Genomic DNA, 17,825 nt, shown 5'->3' with positions numbered 1-17,825 from the left:
AAACTACAGGTCAGACAAAGATCACGGTATTTCCACACACTAAAACGTTCTGGAACAAGATATTCCTACCTTCATCAGTCAAAGCAAGAGTCTGAGCATCTCTGCTTCCACAAGCAACTTGAATGACTCTGTGGCCAAGAAGCACTTTAACCTACAAAACAGAAAAATAAGCGAAACGTTTCAAAGAAATTATGTTTTAAAACAGACATTTTCAAGCTTTCATAACTGACCTTGTTCATTGTGCCCAGTCTGAGCATGTCATTTAGCAAAGACTTACCAAGCACTGCTAATTTAGGATCCAACAGTGCTTAATGACAGGAGCAGCTTCCATATATATCAATGTTCAAAAAAACACCAGCTAATCCTCATCCTTTCCTTGAGAATGTGAAATAACTTGCCTCTTAGTAGAGGAACGTGTACCTAAACCTAATTTAGATCACTTCAAATTATGCCTTCACAGTGCTTCTGTGGGTTTGGGCTTTTCTTTAGCTTTATTTTAGAATTTAATAAACAAACACATCCACATTTCATCCAACACAAGAAACATTTATTTTACCATCTTAGGCTTTAGCTGTGTGGTATTATCTCCATGACCAAGCCTTCCATATTCTCCAAGACCCCACGTATACAGTTCACCACTAGAGGTAATAGCAGCACTATGCGAACTGCCACAAGCAATATCACGGATGCGTTTGGTTTTCAGCGCTTCTATCAGTCTGGGTTTATCACAGTTCCTAGAGAAAATGAGTAAAGAATTCATTTTGTTAATTATGAAAGAGCTGCACAATATACTCCAACCTTCATAATCAAAAAAAAAAACTTTGTGTAACAGCCAACAGTAATCATAAGATAAAACAAGATGCAATGTTATGATTCCAAGATACAACTCTTAACTAGCAACATAAATTAAAAGCTTCACTATTTTAAGGTGCTTCAAAGTTTACTTAAAGAAATATTTCACAGATACGCTGCAGAACTTAGGTAACAAAACTAAAATACCAAAGCAATGAATCAGTTACGAAGTGTGTAATACAAAGTTAAAACTGATATCCTCTCATTGTCCAAAGTGGAATGATTTTTAGATGCAATTATTTATCCACCCTGTTAACACAGAGCCAGACAGAAACATTAAGAGAAGACATCTCCATCCAAAATTTGCTCTTTACAAGACAGAAATTAGAACTCGAATTTACTGTCAGGTTTCTATGAGGAGAGCACTGGAAACTTTTACTATTCTACATGGTTACAATATTCGCTGAATTCAGAGAGGGTTTCAGCTCAAGGCTTTGTAACATTAAGTGTGTAACAGAGCCAACTGTTAAGGTTTAATAAAATTATGTACGGCCTCCAGAAAATCTGTTCCCACGAAAAGTCCAGAAGCTCCAAGTCTCACTTCTAATAAAATCATAAAAAACACAAGGCAGCTGAGTAATAAACAATACTGCCCTAATCTGGACTTTCCTTTTCATTGACTTGACACACATTTATTCATTGTCATACATTACCCATCTGATATCTGTAATTTTTTATGCATTCTAAGTTTGTGAACAGATATCTAAAGAATAGGGCTACAAAACACTGCCAGGCTTACATCACAAACTCTTACAACACAGGAACATATGCCTAGCAGAGTATTTTGCATGCTACAGTTTTATACCTCAAGGCACCTCTGCAAACCTTACCTTCTAAAAGTAACCAACCACTCTACATCTAAAAGTGAGCCATTTCCTCAATGACGTTCAAAAACATTACTAAAGACTACGTCCACCAAGTATGTTTCCAAGTATTATATTAATGTGACTGCCTTCTTTTAAAATGCCTGAAGACTACTACAAACTCTGCACCATAAATTGACAAACATTGCTGAAAAGAAAATATTTTCACAACGCTTTTACTCCCATTATATTAAAAATCCTATCATCATCAATAGTGGTGGTCAGCCATGTTCTAATATGCAACATAGATGTTCTCTTATGGAAATACAGACAAATCTGGCATACTTACATTCGACTGAAGTGACCAAGCTTTCCATCATCGCCTTCACCCCATGAAAAAACCTTTCCATCAACAGTTAATGCCATAGCATGACGGCCACCTAGAAGTGTAAACAAAGAATTTAAATTTCAAGGTCCCACGCAGGCAGCAGGTCTAGCAAATAACTCAGAAATCTGACACTGTTCTACTTCCGCAATGTAACTGTATGAGCCTTTCAACTCAACAGACAGTACTTATTTTCTTTGGAGTTTTAATGTGATTTAATTTAAGCAAAACGTATGTGACAGTAGATTTCCTGGCACATTTTAAAAAAAGCACTCAACTGGCTATTTTCAATGCTGGAAAGGAAAAAAACAAATCAAACTCACCATTAAGCAATATTCAAAAATGAAAACACTTTCTTTGGATCAGACTAAAAGCTTCTCAGAAGTTACCAAATTTACCTTCTATCAAGTAAGAAACTGTGTACGGCCTAAATTCCTAGATTTTAATAACAGTACCATTAGGTTTAATCTGATGCATTATGGAACAGAATTTAATAAACTGGATTTATTTTTAAAATATTACAAACTATCAGATATGCTGGGGCATCACAGCATCCAAGAAAGTGTCAAAGGAACTATTTTTAGGTTTATTATGCTATGTATACGTACGTAAGAATAGGAACAGTCAGTACCTGAGTGAACAGCAACCTTCTTTACCACATAGTTACTGAGAGCTGTAATCTGACGGGGAATGGGCACAGTTCCACTAGATATTCCTAAACCCAGCCTTCCATTTGTGGCTTCTCCACAGGCATATACTTTACCCTCCACAGTCACTAAGAAGATAAAAAAAATGTTTGAAACACCATTAATGTTTCACAACTGGAAATCTGTTTCTGCTCTTAAATAATTACATATATTTTACATTTATATTACCTGCAAAAAGGCTTTTGGATCCTCCAGCTACTTGTACAACATTCAAGGCAGACAGCGTTTCAGAAAATGAAGGGACCTTTATCTAAAGCAGACAGGAAATAAAGATCATCACAATACACTTTAAATTTTTATATTTTAAAAAGAGCAGTTATTCTTAAATGATAAACCAGTTAATCTAACAGGTACTTTTTTAAGAAAAAAAAATTAAACTCCCTGTACTATTCAGATGCTTCACACCTAACAGTTAATACACACCAGGTAGAAAACAGAAACCATGAAAAAGCATTTAATACTGAAACCATAATAAATACAAAACTTGGGGAAAAAATGAAATGTGATACAAAAAAGTGCTTTCCTTTTAGTAATATCTTTTTGAGAAAATGGAACTCAGCTTTGAAGAAGAGCACAACAGCAAAAGAAATCTAGTGAGAAATGTTAGCAAATACACTTTAACTTAGCATACAGAAAATCAAAATCACATCTGAGGTTTTCAGTAACAAAATGCTTTAGCAATCTGGATTAGAGAGCAGCTCAAGGAGGGGGGAAAAGGACAGAAAAAAGAGACCAGGAAACCTCTTTTCTCCATTACTACAAAGAAATCTTAGATCAAGCTCTGTGTGCGTACACACACACACACATCAACAATCCTTTTTCAAGCGTAATAAATGTAAGTATTTCATTATTTTTATGCAGCTCAAGAGAAAATTTCTAGCAGATAACTTCATTACAGTATACGGGGAAAAAAGTTTGAAGGACTTTTGAAAAAGCTTAAACCAGTTTTTAAAATACTATCCCAATTAATCAACTGGGACTAATTCAACAATATTAATACCTCTTAAGATGTTAAATAAAGAGTATAAGCTCACATTAGCTTGTTTTTTCAACTCAGTGAAGTTTCATCTTCACAGAATTCACATTTATTGAGGTATCTGATTTCTTTTAATACCCTCACTTCTTTCATTTAACTGTCCTATAATTCTCCCCTCTTCTAAGCAGAGGGAAGCACTTGAGTCAAATTGAGCCATAATTCTGCCTTCAACACTTTTGGAGCAAGAATGAGCTCAAATCTGCACTTCTGCACTGAAGCCTTGATGGCTTTATGTACCAATAAAATACAGTATGGAGAATACAGTAATTGTTAACTTCTTGTTTCTTGAAGGCACTCTATGGATACAATATCATACATTTTATTTACAATACAAATTAAAGAAATGCTCTTTTATTGTACTTTTCAGATTAATGATACCTTAAATCAACTAAACACTCTCCATGTATCTCCCACCTAGCGCTGCATTTAAAATTATGTATAAATGGCTGCAGAGGGCTGAAACTCCTCTCGAATTGCATTGAATTATAATCAAGTTAAATCAGTCAAGAAGATTAGCATTTAACTTTTTTTTTTGTCCTGACTACTGCACCAGCTCCTAATACAACCAATACATAGAAAAGTTCACCAATACCTTCATTTCATGCATGCAAACTCAAAAGGAACAGGATAGTTATAGAGTGCAACACATTTTTAGAACAGTGAGTTCACTATCATCTAAAGCAAATGATTAATTGGCTGCTAAAAATCAATATGGATTTCAGAGCAACAACAGAAATGCAAACTTTCAACAGTTTTACACCGAGCAGACTTCTACACGACTTCACAGTAAAAAGCTATTAAAAACCTACTCTTCATAGCTTTTGAAAACAAAGTGTAAAACTCTGATTAAGTTTGAATTAATTTTGAGTTGTGCTAGACTTGCACATTTTATTTTCATCTGTTTCTGGTTTGTATAGAAGTATGAAAAAAACAAACATACCTTGGAACCTTTTAGCCCTCCCAACTGGTCTTTGTCATTCAGTCCCCAAACAAAAACTTTGGTTCTTATTGTAGCTGCCGATTCGAGCCCAGCTGCTTTCTTTCTAACAAGACTTAACATATTGAGAAAAAAAAAAAAATCAGTTTAGAAACCTGCATGCTATATCGTAGGCACCTTTTTACTGTATTTACTGATTTTACAGCTTGGAACAGTTTCAGTACTCAAACTACAGCACCACAGTTAACAAACAAAACCAAAAAAAACCCCAGAATGTTTTCCTGAGCAGTGGTAAATAGACATGCCACAAACAAAATACAAACATAATAAGTTTTTATCTAGGTTTTCAACAAGTATACTACAGAAGCAGAAGAGTTGTATGAAATGCTACCCCCTACCAGCATGATAATCTTAAAGTTATTTATCAACAAATGACCTACTTACAATTCTGATAAACTAAAACACTGATTTCCCTTTACTACCATTCAACCTAATTAAGTTGCTCTTCTCACAACAATCTCCTGACTGGAATATGTAGACATCATGGTTTCCATATCATTTCCTGCCCCATCTTTGCAGTTACCTACCTCCCAGTGTTAGCTTTATCATCATCCTCTTCCTCATTATCAGAGGCAAGAAAAGGGACTGCAGCTAAATCTTCATCCTCTGCACGTACACGTCCCAATATGCTGAGGCCGTGTATTTTGCAATCAATTCCAGAGCTTCTGCACTGCTTGATTGCAATCTCAATATACCTGTGGTACTAAGAAGAAAAAAAACTATATTGCCACCTTTTGGGTCTTACATAACTTTATAAAACATAGGAAAGAATCTGAACTTTTGCTTGACTGTAACAAAGTTATTTAAATCTTTGGCTTTTCAGCCCTACATACTTCTAGATAAACCTATGGCCTCATTAATTTGAGAAATACTTCACTTCCGATAGTAAAAAAATTAATTATGCATTCCTACTTTCTGTTACTGAAAAACATCAGAACAACTATTCAAATTAAGCTTGATCACCCACCTACACTATCCCCAAATTTAAGTTTATTGGGATGTCTTCTTGGTTCATAGGTATACACTGATTTACATCAAAAAAACTAAAATATCTTTAATACTGTGATTATGGCAAAACTTTCCAGGATAATCAACTTCAGTAAACTGCCAAAACCAGTCCTAATTTAGAGGAAAAGTGAAATATCATGCTTTAATAATCATAACAATGCTTTTCATCAATCTCTTGCAACAAAACAACTTCCTGCTGCGTGTAAGAGTAATTCTCACACAAACTTCACTTACTTCTGTACAATCACTGAGAAGAGGCACTGTGGTGTCTGTAGGATTTATATTGATTGTCTTTAGCTCTATAAGGTTATTTAAGGAATTCCCCCCTAGAAAAGAAAACAGAGAGAAAAACATTTTAACATATGGTATTTGTTTCATAAACAGGTACTATGCATGTTAAATAAATGACTAAGTTAGCTGAAGGCAGATAAATATCTCCTGTTGAAGGTAAAAAAAAAACCATATATACTTCTTTGAGAACATGCACATACCTGAAACTACAACCAAAGACGGCATGTAACTGCTGTCTGCAGGGTCTACTATCATCTTAAGTCTGTGAACAAGAACATCTGGAAAAATCTCCAAGCGAATCCAGTGCTAAGGGAAACACAGAGAATGTAATTTTCAGAAAGTATTCTTAGGACCATTGTATGGTTAAAAAGAATAAATGTATGCTGGTTTTGAAGAAAGCATAAAGAACATTTGTGAACAGTACACATCAGCTGCAAACCACAAGAATTTGCCAAAGGAAAATGACCTTGCGAGCATTTTGCCTGTCCAGCCTCCAAATACAAGAGAAACAGTTGCAGCAACACCACTGAGAAAAGTGAGAAAGAAGGAAGGGTACTTGGGGACATTCTCAGCATAGCCACCCACAGAGCATCAAAATACATCGGACAGAAGCCTAGCCACAAATCCCAGTGCCTAGGCTGGCCACAGTGGAGTGCTGCGGGCAACTAGGGAACAATGCTTTTTATAAATGATGGACACAGGAGTGGAATGTGCACTAAGTGAGTCTGCAGATGACATTGAACTAGGAGGAGTTGAGGGCTCCCTTGAGTGCAGGGAGGCCTTACAGAGAGATCTGCACAGAACAGAGAGCTGGGCAATCACTAACTGCATGACATTTAACAGAGTGCTGGATTCTCTACCTGGGATATGATAAGCCTGCTTACATACACAAACTAGGGGAAGAGAGGCAAGACAGCAGCCCCGCAGAAAGAGATGTGGATGTTGGAGTTGATAGCAAGTTGAGTATGAGTCAACAGGGTGCCCTGGCAGCCAAAATGACTAACCATGTCCTGGGGCACATCAAGTACAGCACAGCTCGGTGGGCAAGGGAGCTGTTTGTCCCACCCTACACCACACTGGTGCAGCTCCATCTTAAGTACTATGGGCAGTTTTGGGCACCTCAGTCTAAGAAGGACAAACTGTTCAGAGGAGAGTGCCCAAAACAGTGAAAGGTTTCAAGGGCAACGCTTATGAAGCTCCTTGGTTTGTTCTTGTTGAGAAGAGAAGGCTGAGGAATGCCCTCATCACCATCCACAAGTTCCTCAACTACAGCAGCAGAAGGGGAAGCACTGATCTCTTCTCTGGTGACCAGTGATAGGACTTCAGGAAACAGAATGAAGATGTGTCAGGGGAAATTCAGATTGGATAATAGGAAAAAGTTCTTCACTGCAAGCGTGGCTGGTCACTGGAACAGGCTGCCCAGAGATGTGGTCATAGCACTAAGTCTGTCAGAGTTCAAGGAGCATCTGCACAATATTTTTGTCCTACAAGGATCACAAAATTGGACTGGATGATCCTCATGGGTCCCTTCCAACCCAGATATGCCATGATTCTATACAAGCAAGGGAGTGCTTGGAAGCAGCTTTAGCTAGTAATAAGAGAGGGCTTTTCACATTTCACATCGTTACCTTCCCTTGTGAGCCAGAAGACTGCCAGCACTGCTCACTACCGTCAATAAGACGTGAAGCTTGATTCACAGAAGATGAGACGTTCAGATTCTTAACTATTCTTGACCAATCATCCAGTAACATTCCCCGCTGGCTACTATGCCGTCTCTTCAGCTGCTTTCCAGAACGCCCACAGAACACCGGAGACTGACCTGCATGGTTAAATGAAACTTTAAGCATGTACCTCTCAAAGAAAATTGTTTTTCTTAAACCCATAAGCACAGGAAAGGATAACAAATCAAAGATCTCAGGTATGTAGTCTAAGAGAGGAATACAAAAGCATGTCACAAACACTTGAACAGTTTTCATGCCTGTCATCTGGCATAGTCACACTTTCTTTTCCTACAGTTACGATTAGCTTGTACCAAGAAAATAAGCTTAATTTAGTAAAAAAATTACATAAAAAAATAAGAAAAATTACTCTTCAGGGATGGAAGACACAAAGTAATTCCTAAAACCAAATGACAATATAGTACAATCTCTAAACTGTCAGAATCCTTGAAAGACTAACATTCTCGATAGCCACTTGAAAGGGTCCTTCCTTTTGAAATACAAATCAAAATTTATGATGATACATACTTCAAAACACAGGCCTAAAGCACATGAATTTTGTACACCACCATAGCATATGAAATACATGCAACCAACCCTCAAGATAAATCCCTTACCAGATAACAGATGTAGCTAAGTTAGAACACTCAAAAATTCTTAATCCTATTCAAGAATGAGCTGGTTTAGCAAGTTGTTGGTGCCCTCCCTGCAAAAACCCACTTCTACTTCCCTTCGCTGATCTTTGTAGCTTCTAGAAAACCTGATCAAAAGAATATTGTAACTCCTCTACCCTATCCAGAGGAATGGCAAGGATTACAAATTCACACAATCACATTAACTGATTTCTTACTGGAAAGTCTTTCTTGCTCTTTATACAAACCACCATATACATACAATGCACGTTCATGATTTCTCATAGGGAATCAGTAAAATTCATTTTCCAAACTGATTAGACTGACTACATAAGAAGATATTTAGTCTAGAAGCCAGCATCACCTTGCAAATGTTTAGGTGTTAGACTGATCTTTAGACAGGTGAAGAAATAAGAAATAAAAGCTAGTGTCAGGTAAGTTTTGCATAATAATGCAAAACTTCAAATATTGAGTTAAAATGGATGCACGTGTTCTTGTCCTAGAAACAAGAAATTCTGATTGTGCATCTTTCAAAAGGCTTCCCTTTGCTACTGCACCTCCCTGGAGTCTCTACGTCATAGAGGAAATGAGGAATATTGATAAGCAAAATTATTGAAAGGCAGCTGAGGCATGAGAAGGTATCTTACGTATTTCAAGCTGCACTTGCTGTCACGAGGATTCCATCCACCTACATACAGGCTGATAACAAAAGGCAGGGGGATTAAAGAATTATATGTCTTACTCTTGGTGTAGCTGAAACCTGAGTTGTAACACAAAGAATTACTGTCAAGTAGCCATATTTGTTACACTTCAACACTACAATGAAAGTTTTAGGGTTGATGTTTTGGTGTAGTCCACCACATGGAACTATAGCACTGCTATGATTGGCTAAAAATGTTTTGCTGTCTGGAGGGTTAGTCTGAACACTAATTTCATTACATTAAGGAGCCAAAGTGCAAAGATGTTTTTTTTTAAAAGCATAAAAGCAAATTCGGTGCATTTTAAATGAGTCTAAGAAATGCTTAGATTCTGAAACTTACCTGGCTCATTTATTCTGCCAAAAGTATGTCGAGTGTTATGCTTCCTGGTTTTAAAACAGGTTTCACAAAAGTCAAAATCATCACAGTTTCTGCATTTGAATCTAGGCCCATTGATAGGAAACATCTGACAGCCATCACACCTGCTTTCACAAAAGAACAAGTAAATATATTTCTAGCAGTTTTCATAGTACACGCTAATTGTAACACAAGTCAAGATAGTGGAATCAAGACAATAAGGCTAAAGGATAACCCATATACATTAACAAAAATGTAAATCATGACTTACGTGACTCCAGGATGAATGCTGGGGACCAGTTCCATTTCTGACAATAAGCCAGTCCAATGAGACTGCTGAGGGAAATCTACAATGACATCTTTTCCATTGGCACTAAAAGCTGTGATAAAAACATACAGAAAACACAATGTGTTGCAAATCTCTATAAAATTAAGTGGAAAGCGTCCAGTGCAATATCAAAGCAGAAATACATAATAAAAGCTCCTTTCAAAAGTAATCTTAATGGAACCGTGTATTAACCTAATAATCAGATATCCTGGAAATGGATAAAGGGAAAAGGAGTTCTAAGGACTTTTTGAAAATTTATATTATTCTATTTAAATTTCTTGACTCTGAACTTTTCATTTTTTTTTAACAGTTCCCAAAGAGAGAGTACTTCTATGCACAAATATAGTACGATCAAAATCTGGATCTCTTCGAAGAATATGTGCCCCACAGATCACTTCTGTGACAGCCCTCACAGCTTGACACTAGTAAACCCACTTTCTCTTCACTTCCATATGAAGTCTTGAAGTTAGATTTACTTCTTAAAGGAAAACTATTTGTCATTCATCCACAGCATAAATGAGAACTACAGCAGGAAGGTGCACAGGTTCTTAAAGACTTATAGGATATGTGAATGAAGTGGCTCAAAAAAGCAGATGAGCGCACTAATAAAATGGGCTGCCACAGAGTAGGTCTATGAATTAGAGACATCAAATGCATCCTATGCTCTCTTATCATCATGCAGTATTCCACAATGTAATTCCACAGTGTAATTTGTAAGTCTGTCTAGAAGATTCTCTCATTAAACACTGCAGAAAGCCTGTGTGCTTTCCAGTTTTATTATCTCTCCATGCACCATTTTGAATATACATTACCTTTGACAACTCCCACACTTCGATGAGTAACTGATCCCCATTTGTATTTGGGTGTGGTAACAGAGCTTTTCACACGCACTTTGTCACCTATCTTGATATGAGAGGCAGAACTCTGAGGTGGGAATCCTAGCAGTTACAAGAATAAATGCATGGTGAGTGACTTTCTTCCCCATCTCCCGGCAAAAGAGTCTTCCTTAGTGTATTATTCAGTTTTTCATTAGAAAGTAGATAGCAGTGAACTTACCTAAAAGCTCAACATGGATATATCTGACCCAGTAGGTACCACCCTTTTGTTGCCAATCACACTGTACATTCAGGTCATGCAATCCATCTCGATCCAATTTAATAACTTTGCCTACATCTCCTTCACAAACCTCCTCATAGGTTCTGCAACACCTAACCATCATTCCCACCTAGAAGAAAAGGAAACAGAACATCGTAGCTATGCAAAGACTTTTGTACCAAAAGGAAAGTAGTTTTGATATACCTTTTCATCATGATTTTTACCTGAATGTTCTCCCTCACATACACAGCATAGTCATCATTACTTAAGAAATCAGCTCGTTTCTTATAGGTCTGGCTTTCTGTTACAACAGCACCACTTGGCTAGAAAAAAATCCAAAATAAACACATAACAGTTACAAAATTTCTTTCAAATTTTGATAAATAAAATTGTTAGCACAGTCTGAAGATAACCCAACAAAAACAAACACATAGTTGAACAACAAAGCTGGAAAAATCTTCAGTAGGTCAATTCACATTTACAATCTACTTGAGTTTAACCTAAAGTTTAGTTTCTAAACTGACTTGCAAAGGAAGGTAACTGTAAATTTTCAAACTGTGTAAAACATGCTGCAAGTTGCTTTTATAAAAAGTGCTTGCCAGAAAAAATTAGAGCAAAGAGGATTTGGGAGTAGTCTACTCAGCCTTGCAGATATACATTAACATTCCACTTCTTACGCTACATGTTTGGAGAGGCAAAAAACCCAAAACCAAACAAACAGTGATGAACAGTGATCTACAGAATCATAGAATCATTGAGGTTGGAAAAGACCTCCAAGATCATCAAGTCCAACACCACTGTGCCTACTAAACGATGTCCTGAAGTGCCACATCTACACAATTTTGTCATGCCTCCAGGGATGGATGCTCCACCACTTCCCTGGGCTGCCTGTTGCTGTGCCTTACCATTCTTGCAACAAGGATATTTTTTCTAAATCCAACCTAAACCTCCCTTGGCACAAATTGAGTATCTAAAGGACACAAGTAATTTTTTTGTTATATAATACAATGGGATTGAAAATATTCCCTTAGAAAGCTGACAAAAAAAGAAGATTCTAGTAAATAGTTCCTTTCAAGATGTGATAAACTTTTTTTTTTTAACAGAACTAATGCATTCCAGCTCTAACGAGAAGTTTCAAAAAAAATTTTTCTGTTTTGAGCATTAAATTTTTTTTTTAATTCGAAGCAACATATAAAAGTTTCTTGCTGCAATACTGATAAAGACAGAATTCAATGTCAGGCTAATTTCCTTCAAAACATAATCAATTGCAAAATCCCACATTTTCCATAAAATTCAAAATAACTCCTTAAAGATAAATAGAAATACAGAACTCATTTCATTTCATTGGCAAATCCTTACTAAAGCAGTTCCTAGAAGTCAATAGAGGCTTAAGAGAAATTTACATTAAAGCCATCACACGCAATAGGGATTGTAAAGGTCATTTTATTAGCCATAAGTGAAAATGGCTTTTATAAGAGAAAAGAGAAGTTATTTCACTTTTAGCCATTTAGTCACCAATTCCTCAGTGACTCCTTGTAGCTAATCTACTTTGTTTTTCAAAACAAAGGAAGAGAGGCAAGAGGGTGTGGTTGAAAGAAAAAGGAGTCCTTTACAAATATTACACTACAGCATTGACCATTTTAGATGAAACTGAGACCAGGGATACTTATTGCTAGTGAAACATCCACTTGCATTCCACTCCTTCCCTGTGCTACTCATACAAACATATTTATAGATTTTTCTTGAGTTCTTTTATAACATGCCTCAGAATTATATGGCAAATGTGGTCCTTGTTACAGGCTTGGAAGCTTGGGACAACAGACTGTCTTTGTAGTCCAACCAAGTTCATAAAAAAGAACCACAACATTGAACGCCAACTAGCATGACTTTGGTTTTAATAAGTTAATACTTACTACAGGGCAAGCAGCTTCAGCTTCTTCCACCTCCTCTACTACTTCCTCATCTGAGTATTCATCAGAGATAGTATCAGCATCAGAGAGATCCGTAATTTGAACATCAGGGTGATCCAACAACCAGCCAACCAAGGCTTCCACTCCTAATAAGGAAAACAAACTCAGTCCATCTTTAACATTTTTTCCTATGTCATTCTTAAGATGGTACCCAAAAAGAGAAGTAATGATTGCTCCCTTGTAAGTAGCATTTTTAATCTGCTCATAACTTTCCTTCACTTTCTAACATCATTAATTTAACTAAATGAAATACCTGGTAGTCCAGAAGCACTTCCTGAGGTTCCAGACAGAGATTTTAGTGCAAATTCTATGTTTTTCCTAGGAAATCCCATTTCCATAAGTTGAACCACAATAGGGAGGGGTGGAATTGGAGATTGTTTGCACTTCTTCACTTTCATTGGACGGATATGTTGCACTGTGATGGGTGTCGTAGCTTCACTAGAGCTGCAGTCTTCAAACACCGGAGTCGAAGGGTGTGTAGACTCCACAGCCAGATACTGGCATACTGCCAGAGCAGCAGCCTAAATGAGAACAAGTAAATCAGTCCAAGTAAAACAACCATATTTAGTACAGGTTTTGTGTATGTGTGCCTGAAATTGAAGGTTATTTGTCCAAAAGAGTTCAGTGTCACTTTGTTTTTTAAGCCTATACCTTAGCAAGTTTCAAATGAATGTGAATTAGAAAGACTTATTTATTAGGTTACTTATTAGCAGAAAACAGACTTTACCTCAAGCTCTTGTTTGTCAAATATTGCTTTCACAGGAGATGGTTGCGTAGCAGCTGACAAAAGTTGCTGTAAAAGAATCATGGGAGGCTGAGGTCCTTCAGGAGACATATCTCCTATGTCGGGAGAGGCAACTGCTCCATCCTCTTGAAACAAAAACATTATTTTAACCAAAACCATGTAATACAAGTCAATCAGGAGACTTATTCTGAGGCCTCCTAGTCAATTAAACACATTGTCACTTCTCTCATACTTCTTCTCCAAAACAATCATGCATTTAAGACTAATCTGTGTCACAATCTCCATACATTAAAAAAAAACCCCACAAATTAAAAATGTGTAGATAAATCATAGTTTTACTTAAATCACCTAGAACATGTCTACCAGACAGCGATCAGTGGACAGCGAATTTGCACAGGTATCTTCAACTTCACCTTGTTTCAATAAGATTATTACACAGAGGTCCTTACAGGATAAACCACTTTAAATAAACAACTGACAGTCTCACTGATCCCCAAAACCATAATGCATACTTTCTGTACTGAGTCATTTCTCCCTGTAATACATCTCTTGGAAAGAGTTCCATAGGGGTATTCATTGCCTCTTTTAAAACTTGGCAATCAAATATATTAATATATTCAAAGACACTACAGGCTTCACAAATGTCCAAAGAATTAATATAAACTATAAGGGCATTGATCGCTATCCTGAATGCCAACAGACCTATTTTTATACGCAGAATGAATGTTTATGGAGAACGAATTCAAATTATTAAAACTACAATTCCTTAAACTTCTCTTAAGATTATACTGATACTTGTTTCACTGAAAACTGTAAAACTTCTGAAGTAAAAAGAATAGCCAAATGAGAATTCATACTTTAGGCTTTGAAGCAGAAAAAGAAACCACTGCAAAAAACCCACAAGTTTTTTTAAATTGCTTACAAAGCTTACTAATTTACTAATCTAGCTAACTCAAATATGTTAAGCTTCAAACACTTGACCCACTTAGTCTTCAAAACCTAAGTCAAAATGCTTTTTAATATATATGGTTAAAACATTCCTGAATTTTCATTTTTAATTTTTAGACTTCAGAGGGCAAACCCAATTTCTAGTCTCCAACTGCCATTAGCAACATTTATTGTCACATACTCTATCTATCACCTAAACAAACACTCAGGTTGCATTTCAGAATACCTGCAGGATTTGATGCACACTCCTGAACAGCTGGCTGAGATAAGATCTGCCTTAGAGTATCCTGGTGAGAAAGCAGAGCGCGTCCTGCTTTCAGTATGTACAGCTTTAATTGCTGGCATCGCAGTAGATCCAAATCCACTTGACCTATAAGGCATATTAAGCAGCCATTACCACCAGGAATCTCTTGTATTAGAGAAAAAAGGCTATCATATGTACAAACCCCAATCTGAGTATCCATTTTCATTTTAAGTCACTGCATGAAAGCTCGTGAAATACCAATGATATGAAGTAGTTTGAACACCACCTGGATAAAAAGTCTCCACACATTCTATGACCCATGATACTAAAAACACCATCTTCCTACTTTTCATACCCTGGACAATCATACAGCTGGTATACAGCACAGTAAGTGCAATTAAGATCTTATATACATCCAATATTAAACAATTCAATCAAAAAAGTCCAGGCTCAAACCTTATTTACATTTTCTCACCAAAACAAAAACACTATTTCACTTAGAGTGCAGAGCAAATCATCTCTTAGCTAAACTCGTCTCGTAAGTACATACTTTTCAATATTGACTAAGAAAAAAGCTAAGGCTACCAGTACTTTTTCCAGAGTATATCCAGCCATTTAAAAAAAAAAATACAAAAAACGACAATCATACCTGAAAGACCCTGATTGGGAGACTTCATTCTCTGTTTTTCTATTTTACTTCCAGCCAGATTTACTAGCTGAGCCCAAATGGATAGCATAGGTTCAGTGAAAGGCAAGTTGTTCACATTAAAAGCCACGACTGGAAGCTGGACACAGTAGGAAAAAAACAGACAAAATGAACAAAACAAAAAAAAATACAGATAACCATTTTCCAAAATTTTACAAAATCATTCAAAACGTTTCAATGGCTATTAACTGAAGAAGCGAAAAAGTAGCATTCATCTTATTGCTCTTGACCAGGAATAACTGGTGACGATTTCTGTTCCCTGTATAGCTCCCAAGCCTGTGTTCGTACCACACAACTGCAGGTCTACTTGGTGAAAAAGCAAGATGGAGTCAGAGCAAGGAAGAACTGCAGTTCCTGAAGAAGACCTGGCACTTCGACTGTGCTTTCACTAAAGCCATATTAACTAACCAGAGATTAATATCCAAGAGCTTCTACATTAGTTAGCAAATCAAGTTAAATACAAGTAAATAAGCTCCTCCCATGTAAAACCTATAAATCATATTGTTATCACTTGGGATTTTACCTCAACTCAAAGGACTTCAGCTCAGATCCCGTCTTCTTTCACCTCCTCAACGAATGAGGATGTGTATTAAAGGCCCTACAGAGGTTCACTCAAGTATCATCTTAGGTTTGCATTCCGAGCATTGTAAATGTTGAATGCCAATGTATTTACCCACTTAAAAACTACTATTTTCTTTGCAACATACCCTTCCCTGTATCAAAGCCTCAATGAAACAAACTTACTGGTTTTAGTTGATTCAGAGGGCACACTCTGCATGTTCGCATGTCATAGAACTGCACGGTGATCTTCCCTTTTGGGGTGATGCGTGTCACTGTGCCTTCTCCAAATTCATCATGAACTACTTGTCCACCCAGTCGCAAGCGACTGTCTATGCCACCAATCACCGCTAACACTGCCATTAGGCCTCCCACCTCTGGATTCTCAGTGTCAGGAAAGTAGTCATCCAACACAGTCTAACAAAGAACAATAAAGTTAACTGTAGGGAGGAAATATATGCTTATCTGCTTTAAAATACAAAGTTAATCACACATACTTCAATTTAAAAATTAAAACATATAAATAAATATATACAAATACAAAAAATGGTTTCAAAATTAAGCTTAATATTGTTTACAAACATTTAATATTTATCATTTCAAAATAAAGATTGCTATAAAAATGAGCTTATTTTAAAACGTGGAAACTACCCCTTCTGACTGTTTTCCTGCAAAGATGTGGGTGATGGAGGTTAGCTGAGAGTTGATGTACTTGTTTATGAGTCCATTCCATTGGCTGAGCGAATGGAGTGTCCTCAGTAGTGCCACTATCTCTTCTGCTAAAGTACTACTGTGAGTGGCAGTTAGAGATGCTTGGGGCCTGGCCTTTCTCCTTCTCAGAGTAGATTCTAGAAAGACAAAGTAATCACACAGAAGTTATCAGCTGAACAATTTTGTCTTTATATACCTAAAAATAAGCCACTAAGGAAAAACTCCTCTACCTCTGAGCAGTGGGATATCTGAGGAACAAGTACTAAGCAGACTGCCTAAAAATCCAAACAGTTTTTCCACAAGAAATTTCATGTCTCTGGATCTTTCATTTTTATCCCAGGATGGAAGTACTGCTTTCAATAAATGTACAGCAAGGATCTAAAAAGAGAAGAAAATTAGTGTTATTCCACTCTAAGTCACCATGTATTAAAGAAACTCTCAAACATACTAAGTACAGAAGAAAGACATTTTAAAAGTCAGCCATCCTTTGTAGTTCTTTCTGTAATGCTAATTTCTATCCAGCCCTGGAAATTACAGAGCTACTGATCTTCTGTCCGGTTTTCTAAAGAGTATTTTTAAAAGAAGTTGTGCCAGTTCAAAGCCAGCAACAATTCTGTTGGCATATTAGATTAGTGAATTCAGACTCTTCAATACACAGGACATGAGACAAACACGTGCTGGGAAACAATGTAACTGAATAAAACACTGGAAAAATAAGAATAGAGAATGGGAAGATTTGGTCAGATTGCAGACTTAAAACTACTTACTGAGATGCATTTCAGAATGAAAGTTTAATTAAAATAATTAAAATAATGAGATATAAAGCTGAATGATACAAGAAGGCAAAAAGCAACCACAGTGACACCCAAAAGTAGTTATTGTGAACCTAGGGCCTCAGACACAGTAAAGAATCTCTAAACCCAGACACTCAGTGAAGGACTGACAAAGAACACAGGAAGCCACAGCACTGCAGTATCAAAGAGTAAATGTGGTCGCACATTTTGAACAGAAGTATTTCAGGTTTTGAGCCTCCTCA

The 17,825-nt window shown here is 36.7% G+C and overlaps 1 protein-coding gene across 2 annotated transcripts in view; it reads right to left on the bottom strand.

Annotated features, from left to right (window-relative positions):
* Positions 1-17,825, bottom strand: part of HERC2 (HECT and RLD domain containing E3 ubiquitin protein ligase 2) — a 112,155-nt gene that overhangs the window by 38,642 nt on the left and 55,688 nt on the right. For both annotated transcript variants that reach the window (XM_069875964.1, XM_069875973.1), the window contains exons 40-62: positions 17,020-17,167; positions 16,730-16,926; positions 16,265-16,495; positions 15,464-15,599; positions 14,797-14,940; positions 13,605-13,747; positions 13,131-13,398; positions 12,821-12,963; positions 11,132-11,230; positions 10,869-11,037; positions 10,625-10,750; positions 9,756-9,864; positions 9,470-9,609; positions 7,708-7,898; positions 6,280-6,385; positions 6,023-6,114; positions 5,308-5,483; positions 4,724-4,835; positions 2,916-2,997; positions 2,672-2,815; positions 2,005-2,095; positions 557-734; positions 70-151 (exon numbers count right to left, since the gene is read on the bottom strand). In XM_069875964.1, coding sequence (XP_069732065.1) covers positions 70-151; positions 557-734; positions 2,005-2,095; positions 2,672-2,815; positions 2,916-2,997; positions 4,724-4,835; positions 5,308-5,483; positions 6,023-6,114; positions 6,280-6,385; positions 7,708-7,898; positions 9,470-9,609; positions 9,756-9,864; positions 10,625-10,750; positions 10,869-11,037; positions 11,132-11,230; positions 12,821-12,963; positions 13,131-13,398; positions 13,605-13,747; positions 14,797-14,940; positions 15,464-15,599; positions 16,265-16,495; positions 16,730-16,926; positions 17,020-17,167 — 3,307 coding nt within the window. The remainder of the gene's footprint in view (positions 1-69; positions 152-556; positions 735-2,004; positions 2,096-2,671; positions 2,816-2,915; positions 2,998-4,723; positions 4,836-5,307; positions 5,484-6,022; positions 6,115-6,279; positions 6,386-7,707; positions 7,899-9,469; positions 9,610-9,755; positions 9,865-10,624; positions 10,751-10,868; positions 11,038-11,131; positions 11,231-12,820; positions 12,964-13,130; positions 13,399-13,604; positions 13,748-14,796; positions 14,941-15,463; positions 15,600-16,264; positions 16,496-16,729; positions 16,927-17,019; positions 17,168-17,825) is intronic.

This window comes from Phaenicophaeus curvirostris, chromosome 1 (genome assembly GCF_032191515.1).
Source record: "Phaenicophaeus curvirostris isolate KB17595 chromosome 1, BPBGC_Pcur_1.0, whole genome shotgun sequence".
Classification (NCBI taxonomy): domain Eukaryota; kingdom Metazoa; phylum Chordata; class Aves; order Cuculiformes; family Cuculidae; genus Phaenicophaeus; species Phaenicophaeus curvirostris.
This window is presented reverse-complemented; position numbering and strand designations above follow the sequence as displayed.